The sequence below is a fragment of the Mycteria americana genome, chromosome 24, assembly GCF_035582795.1.
Source record: "Mycteria americana isolate JAX WOST 10 ecotype Jacksonville Zoo and Gardens chromosome 24, USCA_MyAme_1.0, whole genome shotgun sequence".
In the NCBI taxonomy this organism is placed as follows: Eukaryota; Metazoa; Chordata; class Aves; order Ciconiiformes; family Ciconiidae; genus Mycteria; species Mycteria americana.
Genome location: NC_134388.1, coordinates 4,464,237 through 4,483,397, shown reverse-complemented (window position 1 = coordinate 4,483,397; position 19,161 = coordinate 4,464,237). Strand labels below are relative to the sequence as shown.

Genomic DNA, 19,161 nt, shown 5'->3' with positions numbered 1-19,161 from the left:
CCCGTGACGCCACATCCCGGAAGCGTTGCTATGGCGGCGGGCGCGCTCAGCGGCCTGGTCGCCGTGCTGGAGACCTACCGCGGCCGCGACCGGGTGGTGAGTGGCGGGAGCGGCCCGGCGGGGCCCTGTCCCGCCGGTACGGCCGGGCCCTCACCGGGCTGTGCCTCCGCAGGTCCGTGCGCTCTGCTATGGCTGTCAGCTGGCGGGCGGGGCGCTGGCCGGGCCGCAGGCCCCGCCGTCCGGGCTGGCCGGGAGCCTCCTGACCGTGTCGGCCCAGCTGAGCGCCTGCCGCACGGCCCTGCGCCTCTTCGACGACCTCGCCATGCTCAGCTACAGCTGCGGCTACGGGCTGGGCCCCAAGGTGAGCGTGGGGCACGGGGTGCACCGGCAGCCTCCCCGGCCACGCCGCAGGCGCCAAGGCGTGTCCCCCGTGCTCCCCGCAGGACGAGGACGGCCTGGTGCGGGGGCTGTCGGTGCTCTGCAACCTGGCCAACCAGCTCTACTACCCCTGCGAGCACATCGCGTGGGCGGCCGATGCCGGCATCATCCGCGTCGGCTCTCAGAAGTGGTGGACTCTGAGCACGGCGTTCTGGGCCTTCTCCCTGCTCCTGGGCATCCTGCGGTAAGGCTGGCTGGGGTGCCGCAGTCTGGAAGGAGAACGGACGGGGAATGAACTGCATTCCCTGTAATCAGGCTAAAATGAAGGACCCTCTCTGGTGCAGAAGGGTGCTCTTCCTCACGGATGCAGTTAATGCTGGAGAAAAAAAACCCTCCCCTTTGTTACTGTAGGAGAAATAATGCTGTTGTCTTGTTTTCAGATCCCTGAGAGTCTTGTTCCAATTAAGAAGAAAGCTGAGGCAGCACAAGTGGTACGATTTCCCTCCTTGGCTGATTTAACCCAAATACATCTGTTCTCATTTGTGAGCTATCGCGAATTACTATTACATTATGGGCTATCACTGATGTAACTTTTGCTTCCAACAGTACATCTTCGCCTCCGAGTCAAAAGGAAGCGAAAGCCCAAGTGAAGGCTGAAGTTTTGAGCATCCTCACACACATGGCAGATCTCTCCAACGCAATCCACTGGCTGCCTCCGGGGTTTCTTTGGGCTGGACGCTTTCCTCCGTGGTTAGTAGGTCTCCTGGGGACCATATCTTCCCTGATTGGTATCTACCAAGCATCTAGAGGAGGAAATTCTGAAGCTGTATAAACCATCATTAAGCTTCAGGAGCCCAGTTTTTATATGGTAAAAATGCCTTTAGTGAGTCAGGGTGTATTTTAACTTTCCTGGGTGTCGATGGTTGTAATTCCACGTGTCCTGTAATTGGGACTGTAGTCAAGATGTCTATTACAGAGAGGATTGTTTGCCGTTAAGAATTTTTATCACTCTTCATCAGAGAAATCTTTCAGGCGAATCCTCTAAAAATCAAGAAATCTCCTAGGACTGATAAAATATAGAGGGGAAAAAACTCACTTCCATCCTTCCTTCCTATGTCCCAAAAGAGAAATGCAACCCTCCAGTCTTCACTGTCACTTAAAAGAGCACAAAGTCAGCGTTAGGTGGAGAAACGGCCACAGTTCTGTCACACAAAACTCCTAAGGGACGGATCCCGCGAGTTCGAGCTCCAGGCTCAGCGCTTGGTGCCTCATGCGAACCAGGGAGGTGCCCGGTATCGTGGAAGTTTCTCCGTCAGATGTTTTGGTGTTTGAGCCCAGAGCAGATGCCACAAGCGCAAAGAGGAGCAAGCGGTTATTTTGTTTGTGACGGTTGTGTTTCTTTAGAAAGAAAGAAAGAGCAACTGTAAGCAGTGCCTGGAGGAGCTTTCTTCTAGTCTGTATTACTCATTTAAGGAGAAATATTGGAAGTTGAGACTTCCTGGTTAAACCAGAAGCAGCGCTGAGCCTCCAGCTGTGCCTTTACGAAATGCCACCGGGTGGAGCTCTTCCACCAGGCTCTGGCAGCAGCAAACAGACTTTTTAAAAAAAAAAAAAGGCAGCAAATTTATTAATCACCTTTCAAAGGACCAATTAAACCAATGCCAAGATGAGTTTTACAGTTATATTTCTAGGCGGTGCCAATAATAAACGAGACGAATGCTTCAAATGTGGCCTTGAGTGATCATTCCTTCTGGTAACTGGGCAAACGTTCTTTATCTGGTTCTAGAAAGCTCCAAAGAGCGCCTAGGTGACAGAAAAATGTTTGTGCTGTGTTGGCTGCAGCTCCCCATCTGTTACCAGCCTTCCTTCGCCCAAAATAATTCAGAGCACCTGACTGTCATCGAGATGCGTCTTCTGAAAACAGTTCTGCTCAGTCTGCGCTCTCTGCAACGCAGGACGGCACAGACCCATTTCCAGGAGGTTGGACCTCTTTTTTTTGTTGTTGTTGTTGTTGTTTTTGGCACGGACGTGGGAAACTATCTCCTGCCTGCATTCAAAGAGCAGAGCGCGGTCTTGATACTCTTTATCCTTCGCCCTGTCCTTGCTGTTTATCTGGACCTTCACCCCGCGAAGTGCCGGCTCCGCCACGGAGGACGCCTTCCTGACTGCGCTCGGAATTTGGTGTCAAGATTTACAGGTTTTGGTACAATTTGGAGCGTGAGCAAGCGTTATCTGGAAGAGACTTGGTTTTTCTCTAGTCACGCTGCAGGTCTTGTGCCCGAACAGGCGCAGCACCCGGGCCCTGCTGCCTGGGGACAGCTGTAGCTATTGCCCGCTCCTGTCACCAGCTGCCGTGGCTCCTGCTGCGGTTTAGTGGTTTTTTACTAAGAAATCAGATTCTATCTCTTTGTATTCTTAATCTCGTTAAACCATTCCTTCAGAACACGCTCTCCTGCTTAGCGTGGGACAAGGTGTAGCTATAGCGATTTAAAAAAAAACCCAAATACACACACCTCTGATGCCAAATTAGTAAAACCCTAAACCACGCTTTTCATTTTAACGTAGAGGAAGGACGCTGTAAACTGGTCTGTTTGTTTCATCCGCTTCCTCAGCGAGCGATTTTAAATTGCAGCCGGTGAAGCACGGGACGAACTGAAACGTGCAAAGATAAAGCAAAATCTGGTCATTCAGAATTTCTGAAATTTGTATTTTTCTCTAGAGTGGTTTTGGTCCCCAGTGACCAAAATTTAAGCACTCTATGGTGGCTGCTGCTGACTGTCCAGGGCAGCACTCCCTCTTTTTTAGCACAAGATCTTGCGCAGGCAGACCCGATCCTCCCCAAACCTGCCTTTTTTATATATATATATATATTTTTTTTTTTTTTTCCCCCTCTTTTCCGCTGCGGCCATCAGCCCAGCTCAGCTCCTGCTTTACCCCACGTAGGAAAACATTTGCTGAGCAGGGATGGTTTGTTCCGGCCGTGACCTCCCTTTGTCAGCAAGCCGAGATCTAAAGGCCGGTAGCAGAGGAGCCGGTTCCAGCTCCGAACCCCGGCTCCTGCTTTTATGGCCCCTTCCCGGCAGGGGACTCCACGACGGACGCTGCAGCCGGCCTTTGCGAGCGCCAGAGCTGCCGAACCGACCCCTTTCCGGCCGCTAACTGCCGCCTGAGCCTTGCTGCGGGCGGGAGCGCTGCTACTGCCCCGGGAGAGCGGCTCCCGGCGGCGGGGGGAGCAGGGCTGGGAGGCGGAGGACGGGGCCGGGCCGGGGCTGCGCTGCCGCCGGGCAGGAAGGGGTTAAGGGGCGGCACATGCGCACGCCCGGCCCCGGCTCCCATTCACAAAGAGCGAGCGGAGGGCGCTGCGGCCGCTGATTGGCCGCTCCGCCGCGCCGGTCGGGGAGGGGGCGGGGCCGGCGGCGGAGCGGCCACGCGGCGGCGGCGGGGCGCGGCGGCAGAGCGAGCGGCGAGCGGCGAGCGCGGCGGCCCCGGAGCGAGCCCCGGCGAGGTGCGGGACCGCGGGCAGCACCGGGAGCGCACACCCCCCCCCCCTTCCCCGGTACTACGCGGGGCCCGGCCCTGCACCGGCGTCTGGTCCGGGAGCACCCGGTGCCCCGCTTCGGTCTGCGCTGGGCGAGCCCCGCCGCTGCGGGACGCCCCCTCCGAGCTCCCCTTACCGGCCGGGCACCGTGCTCCCATCCCCTGCTCCCGCTGCACACCCCCCCCCCCCGGTGCGTCCCCAGCTGCAGCCCCGCCGGTCCCGGACCCCGGTGACCGCGTTGCCGGGCTTTCCCTGCTAACTCTCCGGTTTTCCCTTGCAGAGCAGCCTCACCACCATGTCCGTCAGCAGCCACGAGAACCGGAAATCCCGCTCGAGCTCCGGCTCCATGAACATCCACCTTTTCCACAAACCGGGCCACGCCGACAGCCTCCTCACCCACCTCAACCTGCTCCGCAAGCGGCATCTCTTCACCGACGTGGTGCTGCGGGCGGGGAACCAGGCCTTCCACTGCCACCGGGCCGTCCTGGCCTCCTGCAGCCGCTACTTTGACGCTATGTTCAGCGGGGGCCTGAAGGAGAGCAGAGACGCCGAAGTCAACTTCCACGATTCCCTCCACCCCGAGGTGCTGGAGCTGCTGCTGGACTACGCCTACTCGGCCCGGGTGCTGATTAACGAGGAGAACGCGGAGTCCTTGCTGGAGGCCGGGGACATGTTGCAGTTTCAGGATATTCGGGATGCGTCGGCTGACTTTCTGGAGAAGAATCTCTACCCTGGGAATTGCTTGAACATGCTGCTGCTGTCCGACGCCCACTGCTGCGAGCGGCTGTTGGAGCTGTCCTGGAGGATGGCGTTGGCCAACTTCACCTCGCTCTGCAAGACCGAAGACTTCCTCCGACTGCCCAAAGACAAGCTGCTGGAGCTGGTGGAGAGCGAAGAGCTGGAGGTAGAGGACGAGACGCTGGTCTACGAAGCTGTTATAGGTTGGATCCGGTACGATTTGCCCCAACGCCATGAAGTTCTCCCAGAGCTGCTGCGCTCCGTCCGCCTGGCCCTTCTGCCCGAGTCCTACCTGCGGAAGCAAGTGGCCTGCGAGAAGCTGGTGACCAGCCACAAGCTGGGGGAGGAGATCGTGGCCGACGCCGTACGATGCAAAATGAAGATCCTGCAAAACGATGGCCTTGTGACAGGCTGCTGTGCCCGACCCCGCAAGGTCAGCCAGGCCCTGCTGCTGCTTGGTGGCCAGACCTTCATGTGCGACAAGATTTATACGCTGGATCATAAAACCAGGGAGATCATTCCTCGTGCCGATATCCCAAGCCCTCGTAAAGAGTGCAGTGCCTGCGCCATCGGGTGCAAAGTGTACATCACCGGCGGCAAAGGCTCCGAGAACGGCGCTTCCAAAGACGTCTGGGTTTACGACACCCTCCACGACGAGTGGGCGAAAGCTGCTCCCATGCTGGTGGCGCGGTTTGGCCACGGCTCCGCTGAGCTGGACCACTGTCTGTACGTGGTGGGGGGCCACACAGCGGTGAGCGGTGCCTTCCCGGCCTCTCCCTCCGTCTCTCTCAAGCAAGTCGAACACTACGACCCGCAGCTGGACAAATGGTCCTTGGTGGCTCCTCTCCGAGAAGGCGTAAGCAACGCCGCCGTGGTGGGAGCCAAGATGAAGCTGTTTGTTTTCGGTGGCACCAGCGCCAACCAGGAGAAGCTGCCCAAGGTGCAGTGCTTTGACCCCTGCCAGAACCGCTGGACGGTGCCCACCAGCTGCCCCCAGCCCTGGCGGTACACGGCCGCTGCCGTGGTGGGCAGCCACATCATTGTCATCGGAGGGGACACGGAGTTCTCCGCCAGCTCCGCTTACCGCTTCCACAGTGACACCTACCAGTGGTCCAAATTTGGGGACGTCACCGCTAAGCGCATCAGCTGCCGTGCTGTTACGTCGGGCAACAGACTGTACGTGGTGGGGGGCTACTGCGGGGCTCAGCGCTGCAAAACACTGGACTGTTACGACCCATCATCCGACACCTGGAGCAGCGTCACGACAGTGCCTTACTCCCTCATCCCCAGCGCCTTCGTCAGCACCTGGAAGTACCTGTCTGCCTGAGTCACAGTGTGGCGAAGAACCTGGAAGGTAATTAGTTGCGGATCAACCCAGAGCTCCTCTGTATAACTTTGCGCTGCGCAAGGGTTAAACCCTGAGGGGCAGATGCACGCGGATCTGGACTGGAGTTGTCCTAGAGAACAGCCTTGTGCGAGCGTCAGCTCCAGCACCATGCTTCCAGGCTGGTAGTTTGGGATCTAAAACCCTGCAGGAGAGAGAACGTCTCTTTAGGTGCTGAAATGCTGCGGGGAGAAGATTAGTATAAATAACAAGACACTTAACCTGGCATCCTAGCCCTTCCACTGAATCGTGGCCTATGCAAAGATTTTGGGGAATGCTCTCTGCGAGGAGGATTGGGTGTCGTCCCTGGTACAGAAAGCTCGTATCATCATCATGTTAACGGGCAGCCCGTCTGCAGGGGCTGGGATAGACCGCGCGGTGCCAGGGGGGACCGGCTGCTGCTTTTAGCACAGCCTCCTCCTCCTCCTGGTGCCATGGTTAATCTGCTAGTGGCACCCAAATGTCTTGTGGGACGTGAGGGCTGTGAGCTGGTGCCAGAACAAGATTATAGCTGGGATTTAGTCCCAGAATGGTTGGTAATTGCATTTGTAAGACAAGCCCTGTCTACATATAAACACAGGGTTTCTCTGCTTCTAATTATTCTCTGGTGTCCCTTTCATGCCATTTCTTTCCTGCTACACAGCGATTAACTTTTTAAAAATTTACAACTGGAATTAAACCTTTCTAAAGGCTCTTGGCAGAAAAGATGCCAGTGAATCACTGATCCCTGCAGTTTTGTTTTTTTTTCCTTCTCCCCTTGCAAGAGCCATACTACCCAAATGAACTTGTAACAAAATATCCTGCGATACCTATAGAAAATTCCTGGATGTGGAGGGAAATAAGCAGCCGTCACTCCACGATAGCAGCGTTTGAGGTTTTGAGGCCTGGGGGGTGGTCGCGGTTTGCTGCACACTGGTCTCACCATACTTTCTTCTGCACTACAGGCTTCACACCCGATTTTGCCAGTGTTTCACTTCACCGAGGATCCAGACAGAAGACATGGGCAGTGGGAGCACCTCTTCCTACCTAGCAAGCCTGTGAACTGTCCTGGACGCCAGCCCTTGCGTGGATTTCATTAGCATCAGCAGGGCCCACGGCAACACAGCTTTGGCTTTGAACCGCTTCTGTAAATCCCCTTCGTTCAGCCCAGGGAGGGGACAAGCATGGAGGGACCTTCTTGGGCTGGCAGCTTGTGTTGTCCCTTGAGACGGCAAAAGGTTTCCACGTTTTCTCCTAACTTGTGTGATCGCAGAACGGGAACCAGAGGAATATTTTTTACTTCTTTCATTTAATATTTTAAGTGATATTTACTAGAAAGGACAAAGGAAGCTCTTAAGTAACTGGCAGCAGGCTCTGGACTGCACTGCTGTCTGCTGGGACTTGGAATGCAGGCAGCACCAGAGGCAGTTGCCTGAAATGTCTTAACACGTGACAGTACTTTGCCCATGGGCTGGTTCTGTACTTTTTTTTTTTTAATACAGCAGTTGTGTGTGTTTATTACTCAGCCTGGAGCTGCTTCAATAAATCTGAATAAAATCCACCATGTCCCTTGCTTGTTCTGTATGCTTAAGCTGCAAGTTTTCCCAGCCCATGCTTGAGATAATGTTTAGCAAAAGTAGCAAAGAGCATTCCCTGCTTGAGAGTCCAAACCTTCATCGGCCGGAGAGGGCTCAGATCCTCCTCTGTCTTTGTAACACGGGACTTAGGAAAGCTAAGGTCCTGTACTGCCTTCCAGCTTCGAAGGACACCCAAATCTGTTTAAAACGCCAAAGATTAAGCTATTCTCTGCCCTTACCCGGTCATCCTCTGTGGAGCTGGGTTTCCTCACTGCCAAAAAGAATGGAGGAAAGCGCTGCCGCTTCTCTCCTCGAGGGCTGTGTGCTCCGGGCCCTGCTGCAGGTGAGGGCAGTGGTTGGGAGGGAAAAGCTCTGTGAAGGGTGGGAGGCATGAGACAGGAATCGGCATGGTCAGAGGAAACAGGCACCAAAGGTGCAACCAACTGTCTCACCACAGAAGCATGGTTTGGGTGTGATCCATTATTCAATTTCAGAGTTAAATAAATCAATGTCACAACCCTTCCTAGCTGCTAGTATAGGCAAGAACTGGCAAGACTGGAAGGAAGCAAGCTGCCCTGCTGCTGGTGGCTGAAGCAGATAAACTGACTTCATTTCCATCCTGTTTTCTGATGCCTCTGCCATTTTCAGCCCCCAGGCTGGGCCTTTTTCTCATTTACCCTTGCTGTCCTGCCTCTTCATGGCTTGCTGAGCCCAAGGGGAGGCTCGTGCACCAGGCTGCAGGGAGACGAGCCCACAGCCTGCCCTGCAAACCCCACCTGGAGCACCGCAGGCAGCAGCGTAGAATCATTTAGGTTGGAAAAGCCCTTTAAGATCATCGAGTCCAACCATCATCCAGCAGCTGGAGCGTGGGGCAGCTCCCAGCTTGGCCGTGCCTCGCATATACAAGTGCGGGCAGGCAAGCAAGCTTGCGGCCCAGGGGAAAGTCACAGCACAGGACACGGCTGGGACGAGAAGCCAGCAGGAAGCATCTCCATCCCTGTCGGCGAGCAGGGAGCTGCTTCACCTTCATGATATCTACAGCTATTCCCGAGGGTCAGGCAAAGTCCGACTTTGTTCAGCGAGTCAGAGGAGCAGAGGTTTCATTCGTGGCCATTTGAGCAGCAGCTGTTTTGTTTATGCTGCCAAGCAATAAACGTTGGCTCCCAGCCACATCCGCCTTTTGCACCAGGGACAAAGTTGCTTCTAGCAACATGGGTCTTTGTCTGCCTCCTGCTCCTGGCGCTGGGATGTTATCTGAGCCACGCTCACGGCATTTTTCAGCTAGGGGAGCGAGCGGCCCTGCCGCTGAAGCCTTTGCAAGCGTCTGGGAATCGTTTCCTCATTTCAAACTATACTTACAGCTAACTACCTCTCAGGGAAAACCGGCACTTCAAGCACACCTGGGCTTGGCTGCTCCGCAGCGGCTCCCCGCTGCTGGCAACAAAGACAGCCGGAGCTGCATTTCATTGCCTTCATCCTCCTTCGTCTGGCAGAAAGCCCCGCGCTCTCCCTCCAGCTCCACCTCCTCCTGGCAGAAACCAGCTCCCAGCAGAGCGGGGAGCACCCCTGCGGAAAACTAGACACCTTTTTCTCTTGCATACTTGATGTCGTCCCAGCAGACCTGTTTTCCCAGTTTGACGTTTCCATGCATTGATCCAATTGCTACTTCAGTGCTGGGGCCAGAAGATTTAGGCTGACTGGGCTGCAGGTGAATTTGGTTTAGGGGTGAATTTGGTTACTGGGACAGAAATCCTCCTGAATTAATAGAATTCATTTAGCATCTCAACATAGCTCAAACCTAGGCCTCTCCTCCTAGCCCAGAACCCCGCCTCGTGGCTGCACCCCTCCAGCTGCAGGAGCTAGACCCCAGCCCACAATCACATCTGGGAGAGGCAACACACATGGGCACCACTACGCTCAAAGCCAAAACAATCGTAAGCGTGACATCGCTCTCCCCTGGGATGTTCCTCTTCTCACACAAAGCCTACAAGCCACCATAGCCAGAGGAATGCAGCATCAGACCCACTTCCCTCCTGGCCACAAGACATACAGCCAACGTTGATTTTAAGTGAAATATGCTGCTGCTTGTGTTCGTAGCTGCATTCTGCTCAGCAGCCCCTGCTGCCGGAGTGCCGAGGCAGCACACAGCCTTTCTCCCTTCTCCGCTGCGGATGGCCAGTGCTGCTAATTGCAAAAAACCCAGCACAGCAGGAACTGAGAAATTCCCTTTTTTCTGGCGAAGATCGGATGTGGATCATTCAGATGTTCTGCAGTACACCCACCACGCATCCAGCAAGGAACCGGAGTACACGCTGCTGTTACGACAATCCATGGCAGCCCAGGGAAAACAAAGCACTAACTACGCACGGTGTGATTTTGTCCATGACTTCAAATGTTCTAGAAGGGAAAAAGGCCGTTACACGTCTACCTGTCTGAAATCCCCTGAAAACTTGCGTATCAGATGCCGTCATCTGGGATAACACCACACTGTGCCCCGTACGGTGAAACGGCACCAGCTGCTGCCCTGACATGGGAAAGGCACGTCTACATTGTGCTGCTCAACGAGGATTTTTCACGCTCCTGCATACATGCAGCCCCGTAACAAAGCGATCCCTGCCGTGTTTGAGCCTCCCGTGCGTGCGACACTGTCCCAGAGCCAGGGACCACGCGTCGCACGCTCCAACGCTGCCAGCTCCAAGAGGGTTTGGCTTTTCTCCTCTGCCAGATCCCATGGGCCCAGAAGCAGCAAACAATGCAGGCACCACACAAGGACAGGCCCCACATCCCTTGCCTGTTGAGCCTTGGGCTGGCCCCATCGCTGGGATGAGAAATTAAACCGGATTTGAGTCACAGGGGTGAGGAAAGGGAAAGGCAGAAAACAGCACATTCCCACTGTCGGAGCACACTACGGAGCCAATATCCTTTGTGCATGTTTGTCCTCAAGCATCTGGGTTGCCAATGAATCTCAGATGCATGTATGGGAACCATCAGCCGTGTCTCACCCACATGAAAGAGGAAGGTTTAGCATAAAGCTGGTCATTGCCTATAGCCTCAGAATGATTCACCCAAATAGAAAGAATGTGGTTTGGGTTTCGGGTTAATTAGCTACAGATTTGAAAGAGAGACAAGGCAGGGCGGAGCTGCTGGAATACTCGTATGAGCAAGTTAACAGCTCTGAAGGCACCGCCATCCGTCCTGAAATCACACCCTCTCCTGAAATCACACCCTCCTTGTGAAAACCGGAGAACATGTCTCATAGATGAGCGACAGCGTTATCAATGATACTGTCAGTCAAGGTGTTTGCAATCACCAAAGGAATGTCTACCCTGCTGTTGCGGCAAGAACTGAAGCGTAACACAGAAACACCCACGCTCGTTTGAACACCGACGGCTGCAGCAGCAACCAAACTTCTAAGAGATGCAAATTCTGCCCGAGATTTCAACTTGCCCCTGCGGAGCTCTGGGCTGCTGCAGCTGGGCAGTTCCTGGTGGGAATCGGTGCGTGGCCACGTTAACCTTGGATCTCCCTGATCCAGGCTCTTCTGTCTTTCTAGAAGGAATTCCTACTGGTCTGACACACGATTATGGCTGCAGGAGAGCACAGCGCAATTAGAAAATAAAAATTAAACCCACTGCTCTGGAGCAGCTCCTCGTAACTTCTCTCCCAGACTGTCCCTCTCAGCTGTCCCCCATGACATCACTTCGATTCCATGACATCACTTCGATTCCATTTCTTGCTGGTGAAAAATATTTAGAAATGGACATGAAGTTACTCGCCTTGCTCTAGCGACAGACAGGGAGATGTGAAAGTGCACAGAGGCAGTGACCTCCAGTGGCCACTGCAGCTCCGCTCCCTGGAAGCTGAACAGAGCAGAAGCAGATGTAAGAAATATTCTCTTAAAGGAAGCGCAAGCAAAAGCTTATAGACACACACGCTTTAAAGCTTCATTCACTAACCCATCAGTCTGTTACTTCCCATGAAGATCAAGTCAATACGATTCAATTTAAAATATTTAAACACTGGTGTGCCTAGAAGTTTTTGATTACATACGTTGGAAAAGTAGAAAAACTTGTGTTTTTCCAATCCGGTTCCAGTTTGTGCTGCAACCCAGATGTCAACTGCACTTCAGAGACTGCAAGATGCAGTACTGGCTCCTGTACACAAAGAACCTGGGTCCTCCAAAGAAGCCTTGATATACGCAGACACTTACGGCTGCGCAAAGTGATTCCCAGCCTGCACCACTGACACTGTCACATCCAAAACCGGCTGAGGGTTTTCCTCAACGCTGGCTACAGCACAGGATTTTGATGATAAAAGTCATACCTCTTCCTTCGAGAACACTGATCCAAGTCCCAGTTCTCCCACTCTCTCCCCAGTTTTGCATCTGTTCTAATCTCCAGAAATTATTTGAGGTTACAGCTTTTGGGCTAGCTTGCCAGCATGCCACAAGTGGGGATTTTACCAGGAAACGCAACTTGCTGACTCTGGAGCTGGGAAGCACTGCACCAGCCAGAGGCTATGGGATGGTGCTGGGAGTGAGGGCTGCCAAATTGGCACAAGCACTAGGGAGAAAGTTTCTATTTTTGTTATACGTGTTCCAAATGGGAACCGATACTGCCTGGGACAGAGCCAGGCATGCCTCAGACTGGCACCATGCAAAGTACCTACCTGCTAATAGAAGCAGCTTTGCTAAGTTCACTCTCTCACTAGGACGCCGAGTTCAGACATCTTGAGACCAGCTGATTTTTCCCTGGGGTGCTCACCTCACTGGCAAGGTCTGCAGCTATCGGTATCCTCCACTTAACATCCTCCACTATGCTCTGTCCTCTCCTTTGGAAAACCGTCAAGAGTTTTATTCATAAGGCACGCTATTTCTGTCCAGGGTAGAAATGAGAAGCACGTGAGAAGCGGCTGCTGCTTTGATCTTTGGTTCAAATAGAAAATAATAAATAATTTTATATATATACACACATAAAGGCAGTCAGGTTTTAAATGCTTTTTTTTTTTTATTGCTAGAAGTTGGTTTCAGTCCTATTGCAGCTCTGAAATCCTTCAGTGGAGAAACATTGCAATCATTGTAAAAATCATCATTTGGTGTGCTAAGATCAAGTTTACAATTAATCAAGAGTGCACAATTCTACAGAATATTAACATTTAACCACCAACTTTACAAATAAAATAAGGACTACAAAGATGTTGCTACTGCAGTATCAACAGTAAAGGAATTATTTACAATGTTTACACCCTAACAAAAACCAAAACCAAACACTTCCCCAACAAAATGGTCAATTTAACCATGGACCATGATTATTTATTAAATCTTTACAGTGCAAGGTGGGCCTAGAAACCAGACCTAAGACTAAAGAGCATCAAGAGAGTTCACAGCTCTGAGTGAGATGCACACAGTTATGCCAACAGGATCTACTTTCATGAGAGACTTCCTTCCAGGTACAAACAGAAATGGAATTTGAAATAAACTTGTCTAAAGTGCTCCAATTTCTTTCAGTACAAAAATATAAAAAACTGATTTATAAACATGGCACAAATGGTATGAACCAGAGCTCACACAAATGGTATTTGATGAATAACATGCTGATAGTAAATGATAAAGAGCCGCCAGCGGTTACAAAGATGTTGGGTCTGGCCTCGAAAGAGAGAGCGGGGAAAAGGCTTTTCTTTGACCTATGCAGCAAGACGGTCAGGCAAGGACAGCACATGCGTAACCTGGCGTCAAGAAGATTTGTTTTCTTGTAAATGTGAGAACTGCTGGGGAGGACAACAAAATGCTCCACATTCCCTTGCACAGGGGCACAACACACAGGGACTCCACTGAGCAGCACCGGGGAGCCTTAGCTCCTATTCTGCAGAGTTGAAAGTAGAAGTGAAACGAAGGATGTATTTTTAACCCTTTCCTACTTTAAGTTTCAACTTCAAGTTGTAAATGCAAACGACAAACACCAAGTTCCATGGATGCAGGATCATCTGACTATTACTCAGAAAGACAAAACTGTCCGCAAATTATTTAGAATTACTGCTACCTTTGCAGGAATGCTATTACCTTGATGAGCAAGCATCTCTAGAAATACCAATTCTTCTGCCTCACATTGGGAAATGATTAGCAATCTCAATTTGTGGGACGCGCCACAACTACAATCCACAGATAGCACAGTTACAAACGAGGAAAGCGTTTACAATACACACAGGGAAGATGTGCTCGGTACTAGTGAGTATGGAGGGATCTTCAGTCTGGAATACAAAACGACTGTAGTCCGAATGGGAAAGAGGAAGCATCCTTTACACCAGAGTTAAAATTGAAACTCAGAACCATAGAAACAGCCTCTACATTGCAACATCACAACATTAAAGACAAACATGACAATAATTTTAAGGCTGTGACACAAAGCAAAGAAGGCGGCAGTTCAAAGCTCGTGCTGTGATTTCCTCCACGCCCCAGCTCAGAAAGAAGCCAAAAGGCACCTGGGAGGCACAGAATTTTGAACTGCCTAATCGTCAGATATCACTTAAAAGGAAACTTTTATCTGAAGTAATCAAAAAGTCAAATGGAAAGGATATTACTCAGAATCAATAGCAGATTACTTAGCCCAGGACACAGTAGTATTTTGCAATCTAATTTGCCCAGAAGAGTTATTTTTCTAGGAACGAGATTTGAGTAGAGTCCAAAACTAGTTCACGCAACCGGAGCGGTAACAATTTCACAGATTCAGTTTTGCAGAAGGGAAGAGATGACCCATTACTCATTTAAAGAAAATCTTGCACTTGCTTCCCTCAGCCTTCTACAAATATTACCATACTCTGGTACGATAAACTGTGCACTAACAATGAGATATCACAGCATTTGCTAATTCTAAAACCTCCTCCATGCTGGGTTTGGTACTGAACAGGAAGCCACATGAATACCTAGTATAGCACTTAAATGATTGTGACCCAAGTGAAAGGAGATGCAGTCTCTATTCAAGGTGAAAAGAGTTTTCATAAAGCTAGCTGCAGCTAGTCATGTGTACTGAGGACAGATAATGACTTTTAAGGTAATTTCTCCGTTACAGATTGAAGACCCATATTCCAAGGAGCTTTTGGGGTGTTGAACCAACAGCCTATAGCCTGTAACAGTCCTGTGTCCATTTGCTAACAGCCAGAACTTATTTGAAGCACTGCTGACAATGAGTATTAACACACTTATGTTTAAGTTAAAACATTAAAAGAAATGAGATCTCGCTGCAGACTTTATTTTCCAGATGTCACTGTTCTATATCTGAGTTCATTCATTGCACAGAAGAAGAAAGTAGACAAATAAACCCCTCCAGTCCACAGGACACTCTCTCCCATACTTTTTAGGACAGGCACAAAATTAAACTAAATAAATGTTTCCAAAAATTGTTTTCAAATACCCAGAGACATCCCTCTTTGGTTGAGGTGGTTTATTCCACTGATGCAACTTAGCTTTAGGCTAAAACTCCTAAAAACCTGGTAATTTAAGGCAATGGGGGCATAGAATTTTCACTAGGAGTGGCCCAAACCACAACACGAAGGAGAGAACATACTGTGCATTCTTGCTGCTTCACTGCATGTTTACAGGAGAAATTAGGCGGGTATCAGAGATGACTGGAGTCTCCGTATCAGCTGATTGAAAAAGAGCTGCTGGATCTCACGTTGATCAGAAGTTACATAAATTTTACGAAGAATTCCCCTCCATTCCAACCTAGCCTTTGGGAATGCAAAAACATGAATATAGGGTAGAACTATGTTCTAACCATCATCAACATCGTATCACAACAAGGCAAAAATCACTATGTTCCCCATACTGTTTTCTGCAAACCTAGCCACTGATAATCTGTGTAAATTCTGCAATGCTAATGATTTACCAAGCAGTCCTTTGGTATTATAGTGAAGTGTGTCCAATTTGATACTAATAATTTGTTGGGGGGTGGGGGAGTATCACCAGTCTGGTAACGAGCCCGAGGGTTTGGAGTTTCCTCTCACGGAACTCAGTGCCATTGCTTCAGCTTTATACCAGTATCACTTAGCAAAGAAAAAGACCCTTAAATCCAAGAAGTGTTACAGCAAGGAGTGCTTGCTCCCTAAGACCAATTCAGTATTTTGTAGCTTATCTTTCCCCTCTCACACTGACCAGTAAATTTGGATTTTTCAATTTCTTGTCTGAAGACAATAATCCAAATTATCACCACTTGAAAATAAACTCTGTATTTTCTGCTGAAAACTTATAATGTTTCCTGCACTGTAACTACAGAAATAAATTTTAAAACTTTCAAGCAAAGTGCAGTTATGGCCTTAAAGAACATTACTAACATCACATAGGGCCTAACCACTGAGACAGCATCAATGATTTGAAGAGATCGACAAATTGCCGTTCAATGCCATTGCCATACGACTGGATGGAGAACTGACCAGGCATTCCATCCATCGGTGCTAAAAATCACTTTAAACCAGGGTTACAGATATGAAAAAAAAACAATTATCAATCATGTTCTGAAAGGTATTAACCCAAGTTTTTAAGTTCTGAGATATGATTTCTTTAATTCTGCAATAATACCCTCTAAACAATCTCTCCTGTGCACAACGTATCTGACCAGTCACATTCAACATATATTGGAATACACATCCTTAGGTGATGCGTGTAATAAAGAACTGAGATACAGAGTGAAGTTATAGAATACAACAAAATGACTGTGCAAATTACTACAAAGGGAAATAATGCCTTTTGAGCAGAACACTTAATGTCATCACCATTTCATGATTAAGAACTGACCGATTTAACAAGAGGTATCAAAGCTGGTTTAGCTGTAAGCAGCTAAACCAACACAGGTTTAGCTAAGAGGTTTGTTTGTTTGTTTGTTTTTAAATTTTAAAACCAAACAATTCTTATTCCCTTCATTCCTAACACAGTGCTGCAGAGAAGTCTCTGCAGTAACAGCAGCTTTGATATCTTCTGTACTTGGAGTAAAGTCCCAACAAGTTAAGAGACAAACAAGAGATGCAGAAAACTTAGGATTAAACAAGACAATAAATTACTGCATTCAAACGCTTCTTATACATGTCTTCAGCAAAGAACAAAATCCAAGTCTCTAAGTTCATTCTGAACCAGCTCATGAGTTTTGCTTGGGAACCTGTACCGCTCTCACTAACATGGAGAGCTACCCAAGGTCTCCAAGGAGACAGGTATCCCGGTGCAAGCTGATGGCCAATGAAATGTGCATTTAGTCCAACTCTTCATTGCCGTTGTATATTCTCACGTGTCCAACCCTTCTCATCCACAAGCAGGTGGAGCTCCTGATCCTTGAAGACTCTGTTAAGAAGCTTACCTTCTTTCTTCCACTGTACCTGGCCACTGAGCATGTACTCCACTGAATTCACTAAAGAAACAGAGATGCTAGTCTGGCTCCTCTGAGCAGGTATCACAACGTCTGTCATGACTGGCTGTAAGGAGACTGGCTTGCTAGTCAACTAGTTACCAACACACCATTAGCATAACCCATTACACCAACCTGTGAGAATGGGTTTAAAAATTCGCAGCCGTTTTGGGGCCTACTAAAATTTTTTTTTTTTTTTTAACATAAAAATCTGGGCAGTTCAACATCAACTATAACAATTTACAAGGTGGTGCCCACAAAGAGCGTACATTCTCCAAAAAGAGCACATTACAACAAATGACAACATATTAATATGCTCTGAATTTATATACCCATGCCACGCGTCAATACATTTCCATGTTTGGAGAATTTAAAAGAAAATTGTTACTACTGTGCCCTCATTCTGAGCTGCTGGCAGAGAAGCCAACGAAGTAGAGCAGTAATCCTGATCTGGTCCTTGCTAGCAGTAACGGGGCAGGGATGAAAAGACATCCATGTCAGGTCTGTGTCACGTTGAACACTGGGGCCTGAGTTCTTGAAACAGTACGTCAGAAGATTAATCTTTACATGGAAACAATTAGAAGAAAATTACATCTTCTTTGCTGGTATCATCTTGCACGTTTAAGACACTCGGCTGAGAGGTCACCAGGGTCTGAACGTGAACATTATTGGGCTTGAATAGGTTCACTGAGGCAGATGAAAGTGCTTCTGGCTGAGCATCTGTAGGGCCATACAAATCTATAGGAAAAAAAAAAGGAAGATGACAGATTTCATGACGTTGCACAGAGAGCCTGATGCATTTCCGTGGACATGCAAGTTGGTCAAGACGTACCTGGCTGGAATACAGTGGTCTGGCTGCTTGGGAGGACTGGACTTGCTGATCGTCTGCCCCTCAGGACACCCTCCTCTCGTCCAACAAGCCTGGGGGGAAGCAGCTGCTTCTGATCAACAGATGCTAAAGAAAATATTTTACAAATTAGTACTTGAGGCTAGCAGTACTGCACAAATTTCACTATTTCATGCTGGGGCCCACTGTACTGACACCTTTGCATATTCGAAGAAGCTGCTATACCACAAAGAGCTGGTGCTTCTGTTGCAAGTTACTTATATTTTCTCTTCAGCTGTTTAGACCATTAATACTTTCTCTCCCCTCTTCCTTGAGGAATTCTAATTCAGTTACTAGCAGCCCCTGACAACCACAGATTTAAAACTTAGTATTATAAAGCACAGCAGAGGAGAAAAAAAAAAAAAAAAAGAAAAAAAGAAAAAGACAAACCCACTTTGTCCCTAGCATTCAAATAGCAATGGCTATTTGTGCTACTTTTAACACGCAGAACCGTAATGAACTTTTGTCTCTGCTCTCCATCTGTCTCACAGCTGCTCAGCAGCAGTGTACATCGATTCTGGTGTTACGGCCTGCCAGTTTCTTAATTTCAACAATAAAAGCAATTCATGAAACGGTTACTCTGGATCCAAAGAACTCCTCTCAGTGCACATTCCTTACACGTCACAAAACCCAAATTCAATACACAGTATTTTGCCTCCGGTACAGAAAGTCTTGTTCCATTTTATTCTAAGATCTACATATGGGGATAACAAGCATGCATCCCACTAATGCTCATGAGAGAATAGAGACCAATATATTTGTGTTTTATACCTTTCATATAAATTCCAGAAAAACACCATTAAGTACATTTCCACTGCAGGGATCATTATGTAAGAGCTATTAAAAAATACAGTTGAGGAGATGTGGTATTAGAGCTTTATTTTCCCATTTACCAGCATTTGGTATTCAGGGTAAGAGGATATTAGGCTTCATTTATGTGCAAAAACATAAGCAAGTTTGTAATTGTACTAAACTTCAGGCACGACAGAGACAGACGTTTCTACAATGTGCAAAAGACTTTCCCCCTCCCCTCCCTAGACAGCTTTGGCCCCGAGTCCGCTATAGTAGTGGAGGCCCAAGTCATAGGTAAGCTTGCCAAGCCTGAATCCTATACAAAGCTAAAAAGATAATTTTGTAACTTAAAATTATAGGCCATTCTCCTAAGCTGGCAGTAAGGCTATTTTAAGCAGTAGAGAAAAAGTGGTTTTTACCGTGTCTGTCATTGGCAAAGATCACTACTTTAGTACCTAGCAGTTAGCAGCAGAAATTACACTATGACAGAGTGACTGTATTTT

The 19,161-nt window shown here is 49.1% G+C and overlaps 3 protein-coding genes across 9 annotated transcripts in view; 2 read left to right on the top strand and 1 right to left on the bottom strand.

The window, feature by feature from the left end:
• The first annotated feature begins 23 nt into the window (after window positions 1-23).
• PEX11G (peroxisomal biogenesis factor 11 gamma) lies at window positions 24-4,304 on the top strand. Of its 3 annotated transcripts, none has more exons than XM_075524620.1 (6): window positions 24-96; window positions 173-361; window positions 444-622; window positions 819-869; window positions 985-1,128; window positions 4,197-4,304. In XM_075524620.1, coding segments are annotated over exons 1-6 (630 nt in total). In that variant the 5' UTR covers window positions 24-30; the 3' UTR covers window positions 4,198-4,304. The 3 variants fall into 3 exon arrangements, with proteins under 3 accessions (XP_075380735.1, XP_075380734.1, XP_075380733.1); XM_075524619.1 differs by lacking the exon at window positions 4,197-4,304 and adding an exon at window positions 2,165-3,065; XM_075524618.1 differs by lacking the exon at window positions 4,197-4,304 and having other exon boundaries at window positions 985-2,122.
• On the top strand, window positions 4,212-7,572 carry LOC142420554 (ectoderm-neural cortex protein 1-like). The gene is made up of 2 exons (XM_075524616.1): window positions 4,212-6,008; window positions 6,983-7,572. The coding sequence occupies exon 1, from the start codon at window positions 4,212-4,214 to the stop codon at window positions 5,979-5,981; it is 1,770 nt and encodes a 589-aa protein (XP_075380731.1). The 3' UTR covers window positions 5,982-6,008; window positions 6,983-7,572.
• Window positions 7,573-12,582: 5,010 nt separating this feature from the next.
• Window positions 12,583-19,161, bottom strand: part of ARHGEF18 (Rho/Rac guanine nucleotide exchange factor 18) — a 45,352-nt gene continuing 38,773 nt past the window's right edge. For all 5 annotated transcript variants that reach the window (XM_075524509.1, XM_075524507.1, XM_075524508.1 and 2 more), the window contains 2 exons: window positions 17,813-17,935; window positions 12,583-17,718 (listed from right to left, as the gene is read on the bottom strand). In XM_075524509.1, coding sequence (XP_075380624.1) covers window positions 17,558-17,718; window positions 17,813-17,935 — 284 coding nt within the window. In that variant the 3' untranslated portion in view covers window positions 12,583-17,557. The remainder of the gene's footprint in view (window positions 17,719-17,812; window positions 17,936-19,161) is intronic.